Source organism: Saccostrea cucullata, unplaced genomic scaffold, assembly GCF_032062105.1.
Source record: "Saccostrea cucullata isolate Sc308-1 unplaced genomic scaffold, CSIRO_AGI_Scuc_v1 ctg7641, whole genome shotgun sequence".
Taxonomy (NCBI): Eukaryota; Metazoa; Mollusca; class Bivalvia; order Ostreida; family Ostreidae; genus Saccostrea; species Saccostrea cuccullata.
Window position 1 is genome coordinate 12,901 of NW_026926382.1, and position 13,838 is coordinate 26,738.

Below are 13,838 nucleotides of genomic sequence, written 5' to 3' on the forward strand. Positions count from 1 at the left end.
TACATTTCTTTACTGTTATGGTGATACTTTCAAAATTCCTTGTTTTTTGAAAGAAATTTACACATTTAATGCAGAATGATAGAAAATAAAGATTATGTCCTAATTTTTGTTACATCGCTTGTCCTTCTATGACTAACGAACTGACCTTAAACTTCCAGCATATGAAAAACAAGATACATGTACAAACTGCCATCGTCCAATCGACGTACTGGTCATCAATTATACATATTTACATTTGCTGATGTCATTCCTGATATAACAATGCTAATAAAATTGAAATTCAATTTTCAATGACATGAAGTTGGTCACATGATAAGATTTTCTTGAGTATGGAAAGCAAACTGCACGAGCCATTTGAAAATTTCCGATTGTGACGTCAAATGACGCCATAGAAACGTTAGGCTGCATTTCCAAAGCAAAGTCTAAATTTGCCTATATTTAAGAAATAAGGTATCATTTTTTGAGTTTTATTGAGATGTAAAACGGGTTGGTCACGTGATCAAATCCCATAAAGCCCGAAGGGCTTTATTGAAGATTTGATCATGTGTCAACCCGTTTTACATCTCAATAAAACTCAAAAAATGATACCTTATTACTTATATTTACATTTGTGACTTATTCATACTTTATATTTGCCTGATTGTTACTTTTAACGTGTGAAATGCGTTAATTTTTCAAACCCAACGGCATGTATGTAATCTACTAAACGCGCGTCGACCCTTTATGACGTCACAGAGAAATTACGTGGAACGTTTATCCAAACGCACATCTATCACCTCTTGACCCAAACCTGTATTTACACAGTTATAAAAACGCTTGCCTTCAGTAGTGTTATGTAAAGGAAAACATTTGCAAATGTAAATATTTCTTTGTAACACGACTAAATAAGTAAAATATAAATATAAGAAATGAAATATCATTTTTAGAGTTTCACTGGGATATACATGAAGTCGGTTCGTGATCAAATCTACTATAACGCCCTTCGGGCGTTATAGAATTTGATCACGTGACCGACGTCATGTCATACCCAAATGAAACTCTAAAACAGATATTTTATTTCTTAAATGTACATGGTATATGCACTCAGTTATCTAGTTTCTGTTCTGACCAGATCAAGTCTAGATGAGTCACAACTCACAAAAGAAAAACGAAAGAGCAATATTTCAAAGCAAACATTTTTACATCATATTAGTAGGATATGCAAATGTACCCTTGTAATCCATAATCTGTTATCTTTTCCTAGCTGTTTCTCTCCTTACTATCATTATTTTAATAAGCAGCAAAGCTTTGAATAAATCTTTGCGATCTTGTCGATTTAAGAAATTATAGCGCCTGCTGTAGTGAAGTTGAGGGCATTCTCCATCATTTAATATCAAAGATCCAGCTATATTTACAGGGGTATTCCGAATTCTCTCCATTGCTGTGGGATAAACTTTGAGGAAAGTTAATTGTACCTAAAAAAACATTGTAAAAAAGTAAATTCACTCTATTTTCACAAGATTATAAGTACATGCAATGTGTTTAGTAATCATGGTAATTAGTAATAACCATCATCAGACTTCACGGATATTCAGTTTTCTAGGAAATACTGAGTACTTCTTATACTAATGAAATTATTATTTATGAAATAAAGATGTAAAAACCATACATAAAACAACTTTTACATTTAATAAATTTTTGCCTACCCATGTCTTTTCAATGATGAAGCCAAGTATTCTATCCGATATTGGTGACTTGTCTAGATGCACAAAGAGGTCTCCTATATGTTGTGAAGGAACTACTTGATCACCATTGCGAATTATTTCCTCATCTAGGTTGGAGGTAACTCTGATTTTCTTTTTAGGAGGGTCAAAATCATCACCTTCGTATGTCACAGATTTAATTACCTACATGTGCAATTTTGAAATTGTTTTATTACACCAAACTCAATATCTTCTGTTGCCTTAAAAACATTTATATGACTGTTAGTCTGACAAATTAGTTTTAGGGCCTCATATGTGGAACATGTGACTAGCACGTAGTCAAACTTTCAAAGATGTTCCCTTCGACACAAAATCATATTAATTAAGACATCATTCCCGAATCAGTTAATAAAATATCATTTTCAGGACTGTTGGATCCTTGATAGGAATGAATTCAAATTTAAATAATTTGTTGCCTGCAGCTTAAATCATGAGTTCTTGACTGCTTAAATCAGGACTAATGAGTTCTTACATGAAATAAAACAAGATCTAATTGGTCAAGGTCACCAGTCACTGAAATCTGATAACCAAATCTGAAATCTGAAACCAGATCAGATAAGTTTACCCTCCTTTTATGTTGTTGCTCTGAAAATATTTGAAATCTAGAATATCAAAATCATATATAAATATAAAAGTAACAAATTATATTTTATTTGGATATAATTTTTCATCAAGGCCATTTAGTAGTTGCCTATGATAGGGTTTGGGCATGACAGAGAAAAAGTTTCTCTTAAGTTATCAATTTCTTGGTTGCTTTGAAGTAAATACATCAACAAACTTCAAAATATATTTGTGAAGAAATTGTACTCACCTGACAAACACAAACTGTTCGTTGTTCCCAATTGTCTTGACAACAGACAATGTCAGGTTTAGAGGTCATTGTTCTACCAAGGATCTGAACTTTGTGTGTGATGATGAATGGTTCACTCCTATACAATGGTGAATAGTCACAATTCTAATTGAAAGATATAATTCCCAAATTCTAATATATTTGCAATTTAAAGTTTTTCATTCTGGAAATTGTCTAAAATTAATAAAATGATAAACGCTTCAATAGATATCAACTTAAGCCATGAAATATTTTACTGTTTACAATTTTTTATAGGAATTGTGGCACGCTTAGTCTCAGAATTTCTTCAAACTCTCTATCATAAAAGTGTCAAAATTCTTTGATACTTTTCTCTAAAATCAGGCAAAAATTGGTTGCTATGTGTGTTACAGTTACCATGGCAAGTGCTTACAGAGAATGGCTATTACTAGTATCTTGCTCCCATTTCATTTTTGTGTGCTCCTTTCTAGATACTATTATTTCTTTCATTTACTCATTCACTACTCAATGCACTTGAGAATTCAGTCTTAATTCAATCATGATTCAATCACTGTTTGATGATGAGAACAGAGTAGAATATTTTTAAATAAATTCTTTCTACAAACACAATACTTATACGTTACCCATAAGAGCTACATATAAATGTATAAATCAACAAAATTTGTGTATTTATCAAGGTCCATGTAATACAAATATGAGAGGTCATAATGTGATTGAAAATAAGTGAAGTACATGTATTATATATGTTCTATTAAGGTTGAAAATGTTATAGATGCTAGGTGCTTACAAATACACTGTACATGCACTAGAAACTGATTACTTACAAAGTCATTAAACCAAATGCCTGCAGCACCTTTTCAAAGAGGACTAGGTATTTCAGCCTCTGTTCAGTTTCATCAGACTTGGTTTGTGATATAATGGAGGAGAGACAGCGGTTGATTTCTGTCAACTTACCTAAAAACCTGCAAGAATATGTGATACCTATAGAAATCCACTATAAAACCTGCTAAAATTAATAAATCATTTGATACCAACATGATCAAGTGAAAGATCACCAAGGAACAACTCATATCTACATGTACATATTTCATGTATTTAGAACAGCTATTTTGGCAAAAAAAAAAAATGAATACAGAAACCAGGGACCTGCCATAAACATAAGTGTTTCACGTTATCATGACGTCAACCTTGCTCAGTACTAAACTTCAATGTAACAAAAAAATCTTCTTACTTTCGATGCTTACTATTGTTGATTACAGACTTCTGACTATTTTAGTATTTGGTGACATGACCTTTAGCTTTACAGACAGCATTTACTCTGTTTGGTAAGGTTTCGTTTAAATTTAGATATTATTTGTCTTTTGTATGTAACATGGTTGTATGCCAACATGTTTGATGAATCAATAAAGAAATTGAATTGAATTGAAATGAATATATACGTTAAGCATGTTAATTAAAGTATAGTGCAATACAATGATCCCTCATATTTTACCAAAAATTAAAATAAATGCAATAATTCATAATAATGAATATATACATCTGATAAAGGAATATCTTTTTTGATATTTTGCTTGTACGTTTTGTTTTTGACCGTATGACCAAATACATGTAATACCTCTGTTTATGGAACGCCGTCACTGCCTTATAGCAGAACACTACTATTGCATTGTGTCAACCATCCATTACATTATGTCAACTCTTTATGACATTAACCCACACTACTATTGCATTGTGTCAACCTTCCAGTACATTATGTCAACTCTTTATGACATTAACCCACACTACTATTGCATTGTGTCAACCTTCCATTACATTATGTCAACTCTTTATGACATTAACCCACACTACTATTGCATCGTGTTAACTTTCCTTTACATTATGTCAACACTTTATGACATTTACACATAATACAATTATATTTCGTCAACTTGCATTTCGTTATGTTTACTTTTCATGAGATCTTAGTTTTTATTAACTGATGTGAAAAGCTCATGCCATACTGTGCGCACTCTTCTACATTATGTCGATTCACTATTACGTTATGCGAACACGGGTATCCTCGGCTTTTATATGAGCATAACGTATTTTCCGCGTTCCGCACTAAAAATGGCGGGAGAGAAAACTGTCGTAGAAGAGATTCTCAGCGATTTGGGAATGACATCTTTAAATGAAAACTTTAAGCGACAAATGATTGACAATCTTGAAACGTGCAAAGCCTTAACACTGCGACTGTGAATTAAAGTCACGTCGAAATTCAATGGTGTTTACTTTAATCTCATAATTAAATAAATCAAATATTATGAGTCATGCAGCAATCATTTTTTTCTTTTTATTTTGATTTTTTTTTTTATAAAAGTCTTAAACTTTGAAGGACATTGCATTAGTTTCACAATAAGCTTAACTGAATTAAGTTGAAAACTTTTTTCTATAAAACTATTAAGCCTGAGAGCTCTTCACTTTCCGCCCTTGGTCTCCAACTATATACCGTCCCCCTTCCTTGTTCAAGATTCCCATATCTGCCACTGATATGTGCCCATGCATGCTTACTAAGGCATATTGAATTGATTTAGATGAGCGACTTGCACTAGATTTTTGTAATAGAATTCTGGCCCTGAAATGATTTTAAACCAGAAGTCTCTGTCGAGACTGAAGCTCTACCGGTTTGAACTTATAGCAAAGGAAGAGAAAGTACTTAAGCAGCTGGGATTTAAAACTTTATAAACAGCATTAAATAGAATAATGATCGTTGATAAAGTCTCTTTATGTTCTTAGTGTAGTCTACTTGTGTACCAAGTAATACTGAAATCAGACAAAAACTGTAGGAGGAGTAGCATTTTGAAACAATTTCACAGATATTTCTATTTTTTAGTAACCACGGCAACACCGTTCATCGAAATCAAAAACCGATGCACAAAATTATGTATCTTAGTGTAGTCTACTTGTGTGCCAAGTTAAATTGAAATCAGACCAAAACTGTAGGAGGAGTAGCATTCTGAAACAATTTTACAGAAATTTCTATTTTTAGTAACCACGGCAACATCATTCATCAAAATCAAAATCCGATATACAGAATTATGTATCTTAGTGTATAGTCTACTTGTGTGCCAAGTTATACTGTAATCAGACCAAAACTGTAGGAGGAGTAGCATTTTGAAAGAATTTCACAGAAATTTCTATTTTTAGTAACCACGGCAACACCGCTCATCGAAATCAAAAACCGATACACAGAATTATGTATCTTATTGTATTCTACTTGTTTACAACTTATACTGAAATCAGATCAAAACTGTAGGAGGAGTAGCATTTTGAAAGAATTTCACAGAAATTTCTATTTTTAGTAACCACAGCAACACCAGTCATCGAAATGAAAACCGTTAAACAGAATTATGTACTTTAGTGTAGTCTACTTGTGTGCCAAGTTATACTGAAATCAGACCAAAACTGTAGGAGGAGTAGCATTCTGAAACAATTTTACAGAAATTTCTATTTTTAGTAACCACGGCAACACCGTTCATCGAAATCAAAAACCGATACACAGAATTATGTATCTTAGTGTAGTCTACTTGTGTGCCAAGTTATACTGAAATCAGACCAAAACTGTAGGAGGAGTAGCATTTTGAAAGAATTTCACAGAAATTTCTATTTTTAGTAACCACGGCAACACCGTTCATCGAAATCAAAAATCGATACACAGAATTATATATCTTAGTGTAGTCTACTTGTGTGCCAAGTTATATTGAAATTAGACCAAAACTGTAGGAAGAGTAGCATTTTGAAAGAATTTCACAGATATTTCTATTTTTAGTAACCACGGCAACACCGTTCATCGAAATCAAAAACCGATACGCCAGAATTATGTATCTTAGTGTAGTTTACTTGTGTGCCAAGTTATATTGAAATTAGAGCAAAACTGTAGGAGGAGTAGCATTTTGAAAAATTGTTTACAGACAGATGGACAGACAGACGGACAGACGGACGGACGCCGGACGCATTACTATTGCATAAGCTCTTCTGGTCTCTGACCAGTAGAGCTAAAATTACTAACTCCAGTGACGTAGCATTGGAAGAGGAGGTCAGCCAGAAAAAAAAATCATTTACCCGAAAAAACTTGACAACCCAAGAAAAAAAAAATTCCAGGCCCGAAAATCCTATTTCGGGGAGAGGGGTCCAACTTCGATCATTCCCATTTTTTCCAAGATATATTACATTACCCTTAGTGGACTATGCTTCAACAAGACGTGGGGGTGGGGGTAGTGATGGGGAATCGGGAAAAAAGTAGGAATTGATTATCGGTAATAATCGGCTGGGCATAATCGATTAATAATCGATTATAATCGAAATGTTGAACTTTAATAAAATTAATATAGACAAGTTGAAACTTATTCAGATTTCTGTCAGACTTTAAAAAAAAACCATTTACTTACATAAAATATTCAAAAATGTTAATTGAATTTTCTTTTATAAAAAGTGGAAAATAATATTTTGTTTACTTTAAACAATATAGGACTATATAAGACTATTGAAACAGAATGGGAATTTATTTTTTTTTCTTTTTATAAAGTCCATGCAATGGGTATTTTACTGATATTAGTCCCACCTTTCATTTAATACATGTGTATTTTTCTTAAAATTAGTTTTAATTAGTTAAAATAATAAAATTGCAAGTCTTAAAAGTAATTATCCAGAAGTTAGACTTGTATTTATGATAATAATTACGTTTAAAGATTGACTAGACTAATTATGTTTTCCTTTGTATAGTAAAACCTTGCAATATTAGCATTTCCTGGTATTAGTCTAGCCCCATATTTAATCATGGCGGTAAAAGTATCAACAAGACACGGAATCCTTCCATGTTTTCAACGTTCATCACTGCTTTTATGCTCTTTGCACTTTGATTTGGTAATAAAATTAAAGTATGACAGTTTTATTTTTTGTTAGCGATGTCGGCGACATTTATTTTATAATCGATTAGTAGCATCGAAGAGCTCCTAACGACCGACAATCGATTGTCGGCGACAATCGTTCCATCACTAGGTGGGGGCTATACAGTTTCAATGAACATTACATTTTCTATAGTAAAGTTAAGTCTGGGAAAAGAGGGGGGTTGATATTTGTCCTAATCAATCAGGACCCCCCCCCCCTTCTTACCAGTCATTAAAACACGGTCGTCAACATTCATTATATACTAGATATACAGCTTTGAGATAATGTAATTGTTGTTTAACATCAGGTAATGAACTTTTGGAATCAACATGATAAAGAGTTAACACAATATAAACCAAATAAGAAAGAGTTGACATAACGTAATTATATATCCACATCACGGAATGGAGTTTTGACATAATGTAATAAAGTATTGATATAATATAAAGATATGTTCACATTATGTTATATACTTTTTACACCACGTAATAAAGCACTGACATAAAGGTAAGATGTGTTCACCTCACATCATGATGCCCTCGCCGTAAAATAAAGATAAATCCATATCACGTAATAATGCTTTGATATAATAGAAATATACACTCTCAAAAAGGAATGGGCTTTTGACTTCATGTAATGATAAGTTTAATTATAAAGCAAATTTACTTGACGTAATGCAATTTTGACCTCACATATTAAAGAAATGAAATAATGTAAAGAAAAATTCATTTCATGCAATAAAGTTTTAACACAATTTAAACACATTATCACTTCACATAATGAATTTTTTACTTCAAGTTATGAAGTGCTGACATAATGAAAGGATGTATTTACTTCATGTAATGCAGCATTGACATGATGTTAAGATATTTTTACATCATCTCATAAAAAATGGACATAACGTAAAGATATGTTCACATCACGTAATGATAAATTGACATAATAAATGCATAGTTATATGCTATAAGGCAGTGATGGCGTTCCATATCTGTTTACTGCAACACATATTTTACAGTTTAACAGGACTACAGTATATTCCTGTAAATGAAGAACAGCCGTATACATGGTATAATTAAATATGTTCAAGGTTTTCACCGCCATATTTCCCCTGGAATTTTATCATACTTACCATTTTGAAACTAAAGGCTCTCTTAAAATTTCGTTCTCCTGTGATTGTGAGCGCAATTTCCATTGAAATTCTGGCGCGAAAGCCTTTTCCACAGGTACGTCTTCTAAACATCCGTAATGAGTTTCAAAATCACAAGCTTTTAAACAACTTTCAATTTCAAGGTGATCTTCCTCAAATAAAGTAAACAAACGCCAATGGTTCACAATAATTTCAAAGATGTCACATTGTTTACATCGCACACCTAGCTTGTCTATGAAACGACTATTCCAATCAGACGTGCTCTTTGGAAATTCGCTGGATTGTGATGATTCACAAACAGACGTTAAATCGGGAAAGTTTTTAGACATGTTAGCTAATATGAAAAATGAATGAAGGGTTATCTGTAGTTCTTTATCACCGTGATTATCGAATTCCACATGGAGCCGCGATCGAGGGTGCACTTCTACTTTCACTTTCTCACCAACGGTTTCAGGTCGAATTGTGCACAAGGTAAGTAACTGCGTAGACGAAAGCCCAGAAGGCTCATTCGTACGAAAGCCCAGAAGGCTCATTCGAGATTCAAGTTTCGAAATACGAGATTCAAAATTCGAGATTCGAAATTCGAGTTTCGAGATTCAAGATCCAGATTAACCAATCAAAAGGCTCATTCGAGATTCGAGGTTCGAAATACGAGATTCGAAATTCGAGATTCGAAATTGGAGTTTCGAGATTCAAAATCCAGATTAACTAATCAAATACGGGTTCAACATTTGATTACTTCCCTTTATTATGTTTTATCTATCAATAAATCGTTTAATATATTTATAACAAATGAGTCATTTGATTAAATTACAATACAAGAAGAGTGTTATATATATTAGAAGGAAAGTTAAGGATGTACAACACACCTACCCCCAAAAAATCCTGTCGTTTAATTTTCGTTATTTTTGTATATTTAGTACATGACTATATCTACTGCATGTATGCATATTTTGGACAAAATCGTTCGAGTGGTTTTTGGACAGGAACTTCCAAAAGTTACCCCCCTTTGGTTGTTTACAAGGAGAGAAAATTTTTAATCAATGAACTACTTAAACCTTGATTTTCAAAAAAGCCAGGTTAGATATAAATGTCAAATTTCATTGACTTATTCCTTTAACCATTTAACACTAAAACATGGTCATCTTTTTGATATACATATCATCAAAACAATTTCTAAAGACCTTAAACTGAAAAACTATGAATTATCTAAGCCTTGAAAATTGTGTATTTTTCAAATTCAAGATTTTTTTGTGAAAAAACCTGTCGTTTAATTTTTGTAAAAAACTTTCTTTAGGTAGCTGGTAGTAAAAATAATCTTCATAATTTTTTGTATAATTTTTGTACGACCAGTTTTGATTTAATAGCGGAAAATTACCCCCTCCCCCTTTCTCAATAAATCACGTTCCCGCGCGTCTTTCAGACGGGTGATCACTTGGCTATGAATGTACAAATACACATTTAAAAAAAATCAAATTGGAATATTGCTTTCGCTTCAAAAATATATTAAATTACAAATTTAAAAGTTCTCATATGTAAAACGTATTTAAATGTAGATTTATAGGAAATTTTTGAATACCCCTAACACTCCCACCCCTTCCTTTTTTGCGTCGCAGACCAATGTTAGCGTTTGACGAAACGTCGTTTACAGTGCAAATATACTAGTATCTCGTTATTTGAATCCCAGAGGTATGCATTAGTTTTTAAATTAATGAATGCAGAATAAATATTGACTATTGTTTTTATATGTATCAGGAAAAAAATTACTGAAGGCTTTTAGTTTTAAGTCCATATATGTACGCGTTATGCATTCCATAGTCATGAAACCTAGATCCCGAATTCAAGTTATGTTGAACTTGAATATGTTGATTTTTAATTTTATTTCTTTAATCTTATTTATAAAAAAAATTTTTGTATGTTCAATTCTCCTGTGATATAAATGGAATAATTGTAGTTTCTTTCATGTCATTATAATTTCAAACGAGACAGGATGTGGCCGTGGGGATACATCGACATTTGCGTAGATGTACACCCCTGTTGATATTGTACGTATTCTTTCAATGTCGTTGCTTCTAAAGTTAAAATGAAAATTCCGTATTCGTCCACATAAACTTCAAAATATCAAACATTAAACTCTTCATCTATTTCAATTTATATCAAATCGCACATTGATATTTTTAAAAATCTTATAGGCTACGTTTTGTTTTGATTCGAGGAAATGCGAACCGACATTGCATTGTTGGCAGTGACAGAAAGTCAAACGATTTGCTGCAATAGCCGATATTCATAAATGCAGATAATTTCAGTACTAGTGAACAATTCTTTTCAATTCTATACTTACATTGTGTATATGAGGTCTATAGTATTCAATTCTCGGATTTATCAGGTCTTGCTGTAAATGTATTTCTGTGGAAAACCGTGTATAAAGGGAGGAAAATAAACATCTCCTACATTTGAGTTGTTCCTCTTTGATCAGTTAGGGTCTGAGAACAACATCGATTTTACATTGTAAAAAGTTTTTTTTGTTTGTTTACTGTTGTTTTATTTAATTAAAGAAGAAAAACAATATCTATATCGTAAATGCACAAATTGTAAGGAAGACCATTAATTAATAGGAATGTTATATAGCCAATTGTACATAATGAGAACTTCGGCAATGTAACTAAAATAAAATTTTCAGAATAAAAAAATGCTGCGCTTTGATCAAGTTTAGATTTATTGTATATGGAATGAAATGAAATAAACATTAAGGTATGGTATTTTATGTCTATTACTTGCTTTTTACGGAGTTTAATCGGGTTAATTAAAAAATACTTATTGACTGAGTATGGAACGCATGTTAACATACGCATAATCACAGCTAAGCCCCATATCCCATTTTTCTTTAATGATTGAAATACATCGGGATTGTTTTACTCGTCATTTTGACGCTTTATTTTTGACGTTAAATTTCACATCACGACAAACGTTCAATTGAAATCGCAAGAGTTATCTCCCCCAGTGTGTTGTACGTCTTTAAATAATCATTTGATTTTTGATCAGCAATATATACTTCAATTTATATTATGACTTCTTAAATATTAAATAGAATACATATATCAGGCAGTGGCGGATTTAGAGGGGGGCTAATTATTTAAATTTCCTTCTAATATATATTTAAATTTCCTTCTAATATATATAAAACCCTCTTTTTTGCATTGTAATTTAATCAAATGACCCATTGGTTATAATTATTTTAAACGATTTCTTGATAGTAAAAACATAATAAAGGGGAGTAATCAAATGTTGAATCCGCTTTTGCTCTTGGCTCCGTTCGTATTGAATATTCTCGAAACTCGTATTTCGAATCTCGAATTTCGAATCTCGTATTTTGAATCTCGAATCTCGAATGAGCCTTCTGGGCTTTCGTAAGTAACAACTGTTCAAACCAAATTGTACCCATCATAGCCAGCCAAGGGTTTCTGATACGCTACTCTCCCCATGAAGGAGAGTCGTGTATCAGAAACCCTTGGCTGAGAAGATGCTTGTACTTTATCTGTCTTTATCTATTATAATCTCTCATATCATGAAAAAAGTGCAAAACATAAAAAAAACCCTGCATAAACAGAACTGAATTTATTTATCTCTGGTTGGGGGAGTATTAAAACGAGCCATCAATTTCTCAATAGAGAAAAATATAGTGAGAAGTTGATTTCTCGTTTAATATACCCTCTCAATAGAGAATACCCATGTAATACTATAATAATGCATGTATCATGGGATAATATAAAATATAGGTAAGAATTTTAAAATATATACAGGTACAGTTGTGTGCCAAAAGTGAAGATAATTTTATTTTTTCTTTATAATTTAAATTATTTCATTGAAAACAATATAGTTGTAAAATCACAGTTATGACAACATTTCTTGACAGATTTTATCAAAAATTTCTTGATAATTCAAGAAATTGTTGTAGTTAAAAAAAAAACCAATAGTTTTTAACTGATAAGCATTGATAATTTAAAAATATTGTAATTTAAGCGTGACATGAATTTTTGTCATATACTCACAATGAATTATATAGTCAATATAACTGATCTTGAATTTTAGAACTGATGTTTAGTGATGAGCTATATTTTAATATTATACTTTCATGTAAATTACTTGAATCTGATTCGTCGAGAAACATTTGATAAAAAACACTATTACCCGCTGAATAATGAAGCCACGCCCTCCTGCGTAGCAACAGTCAACATTGCTTGACGACGGGCGGTATTACAAAAAATAGCGACTGCGCGGAATTTATGCGCACACGGTTCACTGTAGTATGTATTTGTATAAAACATTCAGTATAATATAATAAATATTGAGTGTAGCTGAGTGTAACATTGAAAATTTTCACCCCTCGAAAACCATTGACAATGGTTTTCTTGGGGTGAAAATTTTCAATGTTACAATCAACTACATGCAATATTTATATACTAGATATTAAACGTGTAATGATCTTTTAAAGAAAGATAACTACACATTTACTGAAATAAAAAATTGGATTGTACAAAAATTTACCATTTACCTATGATTTTACAAAATGTTGTTTTCAATGAAATATACTGAAAAAAAAGAAACGCAGGGTAACATAATTTTCGATAAAAATTTGACCACATGACCAAAAATATTGCAAAAATTGGTCAGAAGGGAAATTTAGTTGCTCTGCATCAAAATCGGTATTCAAATTACTCAACCGTAAAATTTATGACGTCACGTAGGGAAAACGCTAAAAAGCCCAAAACACGTGCAATTTGATAACGACGAGTTTGTCAACAAATCTTGTTGCATTAATTGATGCATATGACGTATGCACATCGTTTTTCAATATTAAGAGACATTATGAATTTATTGCCATCTTGGCACATACGAAAGTTCAATGGGTGTTGTTTTCGAATTGCCTAATTAATGAAAAAGGCAACAACGGTTTACTAAGCAGTCTCTTGTAAATTTTCCCCCATAAAACGTTTACACAATTCAGGAAAAAGTCGTGGTTTTCAATCAACCGTGACGATAACGGTAACGCGAAACAGAGTCATGTTACGAGCGGGTTATTCGTCCTGCCATCTCTTAAATCGCCACCTTACTACCACAAAAAACAGACATTGGTAGAGTAGATGATTTTAATCATTACATTCATACGAAATTTGAAAGAAAACAATTCTGCAATTTG

At 32.1% G+C, this 13,838-nt stretch overlaps 1 protein-coding gene across 1 annotated transcript; it reads right to left on the minus strand.

Moving 5' to 3' along the window:
* Window positions 1-1,140: 1,140 nt before the first annotated feature.
* Window positions 1,141-9,115, minus strand: LOC134271500 (uncharacterized). Its single transcript, XM_062753688.1, has 5 exons — window positions 8,624-9,115; window positions 3,396-3,533; window positions 2,554-2,671; window positions 1,686-1,886; window positions 1,141-1,454 (listed from the first exon to the last, which is right to left on the minus strand). The coding sequence occupies exons 1-5, from the start codon at window positions 8,968-8,970 to the stop codon at window positions 1,230-1,232; spliced, it is 1,029 nt and encodes a 342-aa protein (XP_062609672.1). The 5' UTR covers window positions 8,971-9,115; the 3' UTR covers window positions 1,141-1,229.
* Between the last annotated feature and the right edge of the window lie 4,723 nt (window positions 9,116-13,838).

Excerpts from the sequence above, each read along its gene's own strand:
- LOC134271500 (XM_062753688.1), bottom strand. The coding sequence starts at position 8,970 with ATGTCTAAAAACTTTCCCGATTTAACGTCTGTTTGTGAATCATCACAA. Across the intron at positions 2,672-3,395 it reads GCATTTGGTTTAATGACTTT|GAGTGAACCATTCATCATCA; the intron begins GTAAGTAATCAG and ends ACCATTGTATAG. Across the intron at positions 1,455-1,685 it reads TCATCATTGAAAAGACATGG|GTACAATTAACTTTCCTCAA; the intron begins GTAGGCAAAAAT and ends ATGTTTTTTTAG.